Source organism: Acanthisitta chloris, unplaced genomic scaffold (genome assembly GCF_000695815.1).
Source record: "Acanthisitta chloris isolate BGI_N310 unplaced genomic scaffold, ASM69581v1 scaffold11500, whole genome shotgun sequence".
NCBI lineage: Eukaryota > Metazoa > Chordata > Aves > Passeriformes > Acanthisittidae > Acanthisitta > Acanthisitta chloris.
This window is the reverse complement of record NW_008652251.1, coordinates 25,094-35,721: the sequence shown is the minus strand read 5'-3', so window position 1 is coordinate 35,721 and position 10,628 is coordinate 25,094. Positions and strand designations below refer to the sequence as shown.

The window sequence follows — 10,628 nt, the reverse complement described above, 5'->3', positions numbered from 1 at the left end:
AAACCATTCTTTTCCTTCCCTATCACTACCCTGCAAATTTTGTTGTTTTCAGAACTTGAAATCTTACCTATGATATCATCTGCACCTACGTTTTCAGTCATGATTTATTCCTTATACATCTGATGATGTTTGGGATTGTATTCAACAGGATTGCAGTATCTATATTGAAAGCATTTCAAGATTGAAAGTTAACAGTAAAATTTCAAAGCACAATGCAACTCTGACATGCCTTTTTGACCATAGCTGTTTATCGTCTGAGTTGAAAACAACTAATAGGAAAAATAGTAAATTCCCAGCCACATATTATAGGTCCAGGAAATTAGAAGTGCTTATTTTATATGGCTTATTTCATAAGCTGAAGCTTTATTGCCTTAAGAAACTGTCACTGAGTCTAATGATGTTAGAGTCCCATTAAATCAAACCTCAAGTGGATTGTATGTGGTCATTTTGTATATATTTTGCAATACAAAGCTTTTAGCTTTCATTTCACTGGTTAGGAACATTACCTGGCACTCACTCCACAGTATAGGTATGTATTATTCAGTTTGTGAAAGTATCAGAGTTATTGACAGAACCATCTTAGAGCCTCTCTGTGTTGAAAGAATCTTTCATTTTTGCTGTCCTTCCGAGCTGCTTCAATTATTAAAATGTTCATGAAACTGGAATTGTTCCCAGGTATTTTTGCACACATGTTTTTCTGAAGAGATGGAGTCAAATGGATTTTATGGCATCAACTGATTTGTTTTGTTTCTGTGCTAGGTGGTATCTTGGCCAACAAACAAAATTGCTTTGATGACTTTCAGTGTGCTGCCAAATACCTCATCAAGGAAGGCTACACATCTCCAAAGAAATTGACAATTAATGGAGGCTCAAATGGAGGCCTCTTAGTTGGTAAGAACTGCCCATATATTTCCTGGATTCAGTGCTGGGTTTATTAAAGTAACCAGAGAAAAATTTATGAGATCTGCTTTTCAAAGTGCCAGAATGTCAATGCATTAATGCATACCAGGTGTTAAATGTAAACAATTGTACTTCATTTGCTGTTTACATAGGGCATTGGGATTCTGCAGTCTCTAGCAAAGGGTGACATACTTGCAGTCTTGTGGGGTAAGAGCTAACCCTGTGGTAGAATCACACAGTAAATAAGAGTCATTTAAAAACATCTGGGATTTTTTCATTTACTTTTCTTTCTCAAGGCTGACCATTGCAAAATAATTACTGAAGAGCCAGAAATCTGTTAGGTAGCATTGAGAAACTCTGTGTGGTCTGTAGCATAAGCCAGAAACCCATGTCCTGCAATCCTCCATCTGAGTTTCTCTCACTTTTCCTGTAGTCATGCATTCTTGTTCTTAGAGAACAAATGAAAACATGACAGTTCTGCACAGGGAAGCCTAACAATCAACTTTCATTGTGGAGTTAAAGCATGACCACAAATAAAATCATGAATGTCTCTGATGAGAAACGTAAAATACAAGTACAGCTACTTGAAAAAGTCATGAGCTTTTGAGGGACTGTGTGAATGCAGCACTTTGTTACAAATGCATCTTGTTGACGTATGATTCACTGGTGTGTTCTTAAATTCAAGGAAATTAATAGCCTCCTCTTAAACAGAAAAGCTTGTCACAGAAACATCTCATAGTCTAAGCAGTCTGTATCTGAAAGTAGTGGAAGGAAAAGGAGGGTAATTTTGTTCAACTTTGAAAAGGAAACACAAAAAATATTGGAGTTTGTCTTTTTTTAAACAGCATGAAAAGCATGTGACAGCATGACAGAGTTGAGCTACTCTTGTGAGAAGGGGAAAAAAAAGCATTTCAAATTCATACACCACTGATTTATGGAAAATAGTGCCCTGGGACAGGGCAACTCTGGCTGTACATATAGACTGGGAAATGAGACACTGTAAAGTTGTGCTGTGGAAAGGGACCTGGGGGTCCTTGTCAATGGCAAGTTGAATATGACTCAACAGTGTGCCCTGGCAGCCAGGAGGGACAACAGTGTCCTGAGGTGCATCAGGCAAGGCATTGCCAGCTGGTCGAGGGAGGTGATTGTCCTGCTCTGCTCTGCACTGGTCTAGTCTCACCTTGAATATTGTGTGGTTTTGGGCAGCACAATATAAGAAAGATATTAAGTTATTGGAGAGCGTCCAAAGGAGGCAATGAAGGGTGAAGGGCCTTGAGGGGAAGACACATGGAGTGTGGCTGAGGTCACTTGGTCTGTTCAGCCTGGAGAAGAGGAGACTGAGGGGAGACCTCATTGCTGTATGCAACTGCCTCACAGGAGGGGCAGCACTGACCTCTTCTCTCTGGGGACCAGTGACAGGACCCAAGGGAATGGTCTGAAGTTGTGTCAGGGGATGTTTAGGGTGGATATTAGAAAATGGTTCTTCACCCAGAGGGTGTTTGGGCACTGGAACAGCTCCCCAGGGAAGCTGTCACAGCACCAAACCTGACAGAGTTCAAGAGGCATTTGGACAATGCTCTCAGGCACGTGGTGTGATTCTAGGGAATGTCCTGTGTAGGGCTAGGACCTGGACTAGGTGATTCTCAAGCATCCCTTCCAACTCTGATGATTCTGTGATTCTGTGAAAATGAGCAGATTTACTAAGCCCTCTTTGCTTGCTCTTCTTTTTATACTTCTCCGTATTTATCTGCTGATGAATACTAGTCCTATTGATTTTATTTTATATTTCAGTGAACTAGCATCCAGCATAAGATTTGGATTATCCAGATCTTAGGTCTAAGCCATCTTGGCTATTGCTGCATTATCCTTTCTAAAAAGCTGCTGTTTTAAAGATAAGTAACAAGTATATGTAAAGGTTTTTTTTTTGCTTCCTGCTTATATGCTTCTTGGTAACAGGTGGCAGAAGGTATTTGTGCCTTGAAAATAGAAATGGATGAATATGGTAAAGGATTAAAGGGTTTGCACACCATTTGGGAGTGCAAGCATTGCACAAAGCAGTTTTATGTGAGCATAAATATATATTTCGAAATGCAGTTAAACTTCCAACATATTATACAGCTTCTGAAAATCCTATTTTATGGTTAAATGGACTTCAGTTTCAGTCAGCATGAGATTCATCCTGCTCATCTTCAGTAATAAACCCCCTGTTTTTCTGACTGCACAAGTCAGATGGGATCCTTGTTTCAATAAGGGGAAGCAAGTGACATCTGCAGGGTGTACGTAATTCCGGTAGGAGACAGGTGTTAGGAATCTAGACCTCCTTGCTCTGAAAAATCTCATTAGAAACCTTCCTTTGCATTTAGTGGTGGATTACAATCCAGCTGGATTTCCATGCTCTTGAGGAGCCAGATAGGCATTTTTGCTTGACTAGATAGAACGGGGTGCATTTGGGAAATTCTTGTGCTTTTTGGTCAAAGCAAGAATAAATTTTGCAATCGTTGTTCACGCAACATTGGAGCATATAATTCATCCTTTAGGTGCAAGGACCCACTGCCAGGTTTCCTCAGTTCTCATTTGTTGAAGAAAAAGCTGACAAGGAAGAGTGTTGTCACACTTCCAAAATACTGTTTCCTTTCAGTCAGACTAACAGGAGGTGTCTCTGAGGAGTGCAGAGCCCTGAGCTCTTGCCTCATTCAACCTTAAAACAAGCCTTCCTTGTCCTGCAGTGTGATCCCCGAGCTGAGCAGAGCAGCACAGCTGCGAGCTGAAAACCTCCTTCAAGCAAACTCAGTGTTTGACCTCTCCTGTTTGCTTAGACAAACAGTTCTGAGGTTTTGAAGGCTTACTTTGGTGCCAAATTTTAAAGCTCAACGTTACGTGTAGAGGGGTGAACTTCAGACATAAATTGTAGTTCCAGGTTAGACTTTATTAATGCATATACTTAAGCATTATGGCTAATTAAAGGGATGCAGTGAGAATGGATGTGTGTCTCCATAAGTGATTTCTGACTGAAGTAACTACTTAAGGAACTAGGAAGCAGCAATTTTTTACAAATATCCTGAGCGACACACAGTGCTTCAAGAGACACCCTGAAATAATAAGTATTGAAATGACATGTTATGATAGTTGTTTTGGCTTTTCTTCCTATCAGAATATAATTCATGTTCATGAAAAGAAATAGCATAAAGAGGAGGGATCTGATCAAAAGCTTCAGTTAAAAGGATAAAGAGATTTTATACAGCAGCTGTTTAAGACACTATGCATACATTATGAAAATTACTCAGAAAGGACCCAGGAAGAGTCAGCATAGTTACATATCAGAGATGACCAGAAGTAAAATCTCATCTTTCAGAAAACAGAAATCATGTTCAAATGAAGAAAACAGGGTGAAGTGTAAACTCTTGACAGGGACTGACAGACCACAGAAGACTGATGAGCAAATTGCTTCCAGTATAGAGCTTAGCAATGAAATCTTGCCATGCACATCAGAGGCAGGAAGCTGGCCAGAGGATCTGTGGGACTTGCAGGTTAGTGAGATGTAAAGGGAGCATTAAAGATAATGGAAAAGGAGAACAACTGAATGCTCTGTTTGTATTGATGTTCCCTCCTGTGGAGCGTGGGGGGTTCCCTGCACTAGTCTGTCTTCGTGGGGAGCTGACTCCAGCTGGAGCATCAGCAGAAGAGGGTTTGGAATGAATCAATCCAATGAAAACTAGTGTTGCCAGGACCAGATGGTGCACATGGAAGATCCTAAGCAAACTCTGATATGAAATTGCAGGCTACTAAGCCTGAATCTCTGAGGAACAGAAGGGGCCAAATGTAATGCCAAGTTTTAAATGGTTCATGGTGATCCACAAGCTGCAGATGAGTAAATCTGACTTCTTTAATGGGCAAACTGTTTGAAACTGATAAATAATAGGTGACATAAAATGAAAAATTTTGCAGGCTGAAGTTGCATCTTTCAAATCTATTTGAGGGAGTTGGGCCACATATGGTGCTTGTAACAGTGAGGTGTTACAGTTAGGTGAGGAGGTATTCTTGGGTTTTCAGAAGCTCAGGGTCCCTTATGTAAGGCTGTGAAAGAAAGTTCATGCTGAGCTGGAAGCAAAGTCATGTCATAGGAATATCGTGGTTAGTAGGAGGCAAAGAATGGGAATTTGTAAAATCACCAGCCAACAAATTCAAATCAGGCAACAGAAATTGGAACTGAAGAACTTATTGCTACCGGATATGATGAACACTAGATGAATAAACATCAAGAAAGGAAGTAGATGTCTTTACAGAGGAGGTGTGTTTTGATGGCTGTTTAACAGGATGGCTGGAGAAAAGTCCAATTCAGAGAAAACTTAAACAACTAGTCATGAGTTGATAATGTACAGGATATATTTCCCAGTGTTTGTTTAATGCTTTTCCCAAAGCATCTGCCAGTTGCCACTCTCATAAATTGAACACTGAGCTAGATGGGCCTGCTGTGGTTATTTTTAAAACATATGAGGCAAGCATTATTCTTAAGGAAATTGTCCCTTCCAGTTGAGGAAGATGGAAATCAAAAAACAAGAAAATACAACGTTCATTTGCATTGTTAAGTTGAGTTTATTCGTCTGATTTTGTAGCAGTCTGGTTTTTTTCAAAACTTTCGCATGGGTTTACATAGTAATTATGGAAGAGAACTTTCGTCAGTAAATGAAGGGGTTTTGATCCTTAATGCCCCTTTCTTTCTTGATACTAATATTTAAAGTTTAGACAGGGGCTGGTTTAGGAACCTGCAGTTCAGCAGTCCAAAATCTCATATTTCTAAAGTTCATTTCTCCTTCAAACCCAGTTTGCTAGTTTGAAAGGCAGTTTCCAAAGAACAGCATGTTTGGTGTCTGAAGAACAGGGAAATAGATATTAATTAATTAATTAAGCTCTTTTGAACATACCATCTTTGGGAGTTACATTTTTTATCCATTTATGTATTTTCTTTCAGTTTTGATTAAAAGTCTGTTTGACTTCTCCCAGTGCAATTGGCTTTATATCAGATATTTTATACTGAAGTTTTTCAGCTCCAGGTATTATATGGTATTCTGTATTTGTTCTCACATTGGGTTAACTTAACAGCTTTCCTTTTTTTGTTTTTTATAAACTTTAAGTTTGTAAAAGACAATTTTCTGGAAGTTGGTCTTTCATGAACTTGGCAGCAGCTTAATTCTTTAAGACACAAATACTAACAGAAATGTTTTCCTGTTGAAGCTGCCTGTGCTAATCAGCGCCCTGACCTGTTTGGATGTGCTATTGCCCAAGTGGGAGTGATGGACATGCTCAAGTTCCACAAATACACCATTGGCCATGCTTGGACCACTGACTACGGTTGCTCTGACTGTAAAGAGCAGTTTGAGTGGCTGTGCAAGTAAGTGTCTTTAAATACTTCTGTGGTTGCTAAAACACACAATCTCCTCGACAGTTTCAGGTTCCCATGATCAATATCTATTCTAGTAATTATTTCATCCTTTCCCACACAGAATTTGAGGAGTTCAGCATTTCCTTACAAGTCAGGTTTGAATGAAAGATTATCTTTAAAGCCCTGTTGAATGAGCTGATCGTATTTTTCAAAACCTTGTACTCCTAGCACCTATTAACAACTTCATAGAATTTTAGGGGTTGGAATGGACCTTATAGATCATCTAGTCCCAACCCCTGCCCTGGGCAGGGACACCTCCCACAAGAGCAGGCTGCTCAAGGCTTCATCCAACCTGGCCTTGAACACTGCCAGGGTTGGGGCATCTACTACATCCTTGGGCAACCTGTGCCAGTGTCTCATCACCCTCACAGGAAAAAACGTTTTCCTAATATCTAACCTAAATTTCCCCTCTTTAAATCTGAATCCATTGCCCCTTGTCCTATCACTGCAGCCCCTAACAAAGAGTCCCTCTCCAGCTTCCCTGTAGCCCCTTCAGATCCTGGAAGGTGCTATGAGGTCTCCACGCAACAAACTTGTAAGGTTTTCTTTCTGAATAATGACTCCTTTAGGCTATCAGAACAGAATATTCTCAAGTGAACCACTACATAAATTGCATTTTTTATCGTAAGGGAGAGACAATCACCATAGTGAACTGTATTATGCAATGTTGATGGGATTTATTTGTAGGAACTGAATGGCAGTAGACCATAGCAGGATATTAATTAATTTCTTAACTCCTTGCTGAGAGGTCTGGAAAGATTATTTTTAAAAAAATTGAAAATATATGAGACAGGCAGCTCTGTGGGAAATGATCTGCACATTGGCAATGGCTAATATGGTGTGTTAGAGTAAGTGCCATAAATTTTACAGTATTTTTTGTGGAAGCTCATCTTCTGTTACTGCGTTTGCATTTCTTTAATAATAAAGACTGGCATTTCCTGAGAATGCTTCAGACATACCGAACAATTTGGCTGCTCTGAAATTTAATGGAGTGTTTAGATATTAGAAAGTACATGTGCACTGAGATCTAACTTGCTCTAAAATATTCATTAAAGAAAAAAAAATCAATGCCAGGTTCAAATAGTGATGATCACCTGTTATCAATAGGTAACTTAGAGAAAAGATTAACTTTTAAGACTGCATGTGTATGCTGGGAAAAAGTCTCAATTTCCCTGTTTGCAGCAGGATGGATCCTGCTATGGACTTGACAGCTTTTGTTGCAGTTTCCCTGTTGGGTATTCCTGACATTTTGGACATTTCTGTGAGATGTATACATATGTCTCTCTGAAATTAATGTACTTGCTTCACATTTGAGAGCCAGAGATCTGTGGCCACTACCATGTGTCAGTTGCCAGTCGTGCAGTTCTGATTCCTGTAACTGAGAACTGTTCTATTCTGAGTGCTATCAAATGCCACTGTGACTGTTGCAGTAGGAGAGAACCTTCTTGTTGGGCCTTGAGGAGAGAATTATGTAAACATTTGTGTGCTTTTCTCAGGTACTCTCCACTTCACAATGTCAAACTACCAGAAGAAGATGGCATCCAGTATCCCTCTACGCTGCTTCTCACAGCAGACCACGATGATCGTGTGGTCCCTCTGCATTCGCTGAAGTTTATTGCTACTCTGCAATATGTTGTGGGTCGAAGCCGTAAACAAACCAATCCACTTCTCATCCATGTTGACACCAAGGCTGGGCACGGAGCAGGAAAGCCAACTGCTAAAGTTATAGAAGAAGTGTCAGATATGTTTGCTTTTATAGCACGGTGTCTAAATCTTGAGTGGATTGAATAGGCAAAATGCTTATTACTGTCTCCTTTAGAATACAAGGGCTTTAACACCATTTAAGAACAACCACACTACTACTTGGTGTAGTACTTACATTTAAGAACTGCAGTTTAATATTTTATTGATTCAACCTGCTATGGAGTTTTGATCTTCTGTGCTTCCCTCTTTTTGGCATTTCTTTGAATTTCTTTTCTACTGCATTCCAAAGTACATTTTGAAAAGCATGTTCAGATGAATAACTGAGCTACTCTCAGTACTGTTGTGAAAATATAGATTCCAAAGTTAGTGCTAGTTGAGCTTATTTCCTGTAAACAATTTTAATGTATTTCACACCTATAAACATATCCAGATCATTTGTAATTAAATGTAAGTACTGTCCACATACAAGAACTCTGAGCACACTTTCTTTACACAGTAATTTATTTGAGAATGTAAACTGAAGGTGTTTGGTGATAACCGTGAAATGAAGAGACAGTAATCTGGTTAATTAAGTCAAGTATTATTAAAAAGCTTATATTACATGCTGTTCATAAGTGTGTTACAGTCTATAACAATGATGTTGCTAAATTGTTCTCTCTTTCCAAAGAGACTTCAAAATGTCGCCAGTTTTCTCTTCTGCCATTTATTTCCACACAGAAAAGAAAACTGAAGGCTGGAAAACTTAAAGGATTCTCCATGTTATCTCTGTCAGACTATACAGATACTCTTCAACAACCCATCTGAAGTTTGCTCTTCAACTGCTTCTGGAGAGTAGAGCAGACACTGATTTAAACAAACAAGCCGAAAAACCCAGCCCAAAACCACAGCTTTGTCCAGATTGCTCAAGTTCAGTTTTTCCTGATGCTTTTGACAGAATGTTCTCAACAAGCCAAAATCTGAACATGCATATATAACCTAGTTTTGGCTGCAAAACAGCAAGAGCTTGTAGTCAGACTCCCTAATGATTTGACACAGGCACAGTATTTGAACTGCCATTTCAGATCTTTCTCATCTAGGCTATAGAACTCTAAAGTAGATGTGAGTATTTGCCTACTAAACTCTGATGCACTGCAGCAATTAAGAGTTTGATTTTGCAGATAAAAAAAGGTATTCAACTCATTTTTATAAGTCTTGTTGCCCCTCCAGAAAACATCCCTGCTTCTCAGTTTTGGATGAAGTGATAAAATCTTCCAGAATCATAGTTGTCATTACGTTCATACTTAGACACTAAGGCCTGTATTTTAACTCTGGGCTCAGGAGTTTCATCTCGAAGCAAACAGGGTCTTGGTGCAGGACAGGGAGGGAGTGGTATTTAAAAGAGGAGTGGGCTGCTCTAAAGAGCAGCAAAATTAAGTATAAATTTGTACCAGATTCACTGTGTTTCCCTCCTGATCTGGGCTCCTTTTGATTCCCTCTGCAGTCCAGAAAGGATCATCCCCTCCATGCCCTTATTATGCATAGTTTGATTTTAGGAGGAAAATAAAAAAGGATGTCTGCTTTCCTATGAAATGCCACACCTAAAACCTGTATGTGCTCCTGGGTTTATTTGTGATCCATGGGCATTACAGTTGTTTACAAGATATTCTATGGACTGATGCATTCTGATCCCAGCATTGAATTAAACAATCAGAATAGGGAGTTGAGGGAAGGTTGGGTGTTTTCCCTCCAGGCTGTGAAAACAGGGTTCAGGTTCAGCACTCCTCTTTTCCCAGAGGTATGTGAACTGCCTTCTGTGATCATCTGGGAATTTTCAACAGCTTCCCTGTGTTGCAGAAACAAAGCCCATAAAGCAGTGCCATCTCCACTTGTAACACTTCACAGGTGTGGCCTGTGACCTCTTACTGAATTTATGGTTACTGTCAAGAGGGCAGAGCTTCACCCCCGAGACAGTTTTGCAGGATAGGGTGTGTGGAAAACATGATCCTCAGACGTTCGTGAAACAGAGCTGAACTGTGTTGGTGCATTGAATTGCAAAGGCTTGGGCACAGCCACCTCACTCATCTCTCCAGGTCTTTGTTCCTAAAAATGCTTTTTCTTGTTCTGCAGCTGCTTAACCACAAAACTTCTGGCACAGGTTAAAAATAACTTCCTCCTGAAGCCTTCTGGTGAAGCTGAGTTCCCTGAATGGCTCAGTGTCAGGACAGATGACCCAAAATCTGAGCAGTTTGGAAACAAACATTTCTCTTTGAGTGGCAATCAATAGTATTGAAGGGGGACATGGCTTGCTGGAGATGCCACTCACAAAATAAGTGTTCAAGAGTATCCCTTGGGGAATGCTGGTATCAGTTTTGGGAAGGCATTGGTGTTTCTCTAACATGGTCTTAATGTCAGCATTTATTTGATCTTAATCAGGTATGCCAAGTTCAGGATTCAGATGCCAAAAAAATCACGTTGCAGAACTGTCCTATTAGCTGAGGTGCTGCTTTTGGGGCAGGAAGGGTCATGCTTCAACTGGAATCCTTAATTAAGTCTGAGCTAGTAATGCTCTTGTAATATAGTGGGATTTAAACCTTCAGGGTTTGGA

General features: G+C 39.9%; 1 protein-coding gene across 1 annotated transcript in view; it reads left to right on the top strand.

The window, feature by feature from the left end:
* The window catches only part of LOC103804058 (prolyl endopeptidase), a gene marked incomplete at its 5' end in the record, with an annotated part of 15,842 nt that extends 7,184 nt beyond the window's left edge, over window positions 1-8,658 (top strand). The window contains 3 exons of the mRNA XM_009076651.1: window positions 760-891; window positions 6,133-6,289; window positions 7,837-8,658. Coding sequence (XP_009074899.1) covers window positions 760-891; window positions 6,133-6,289; window positions 7,837-8,131 — 584 coding nt within the window. The remainder of the gene's footprint in view (window positions 1-759; window positions 892-6,132; window positions 6,290-7,836) is intronic.
* Window positions 8,659-10,628: the final 1,970 nt, after the last annotated feature.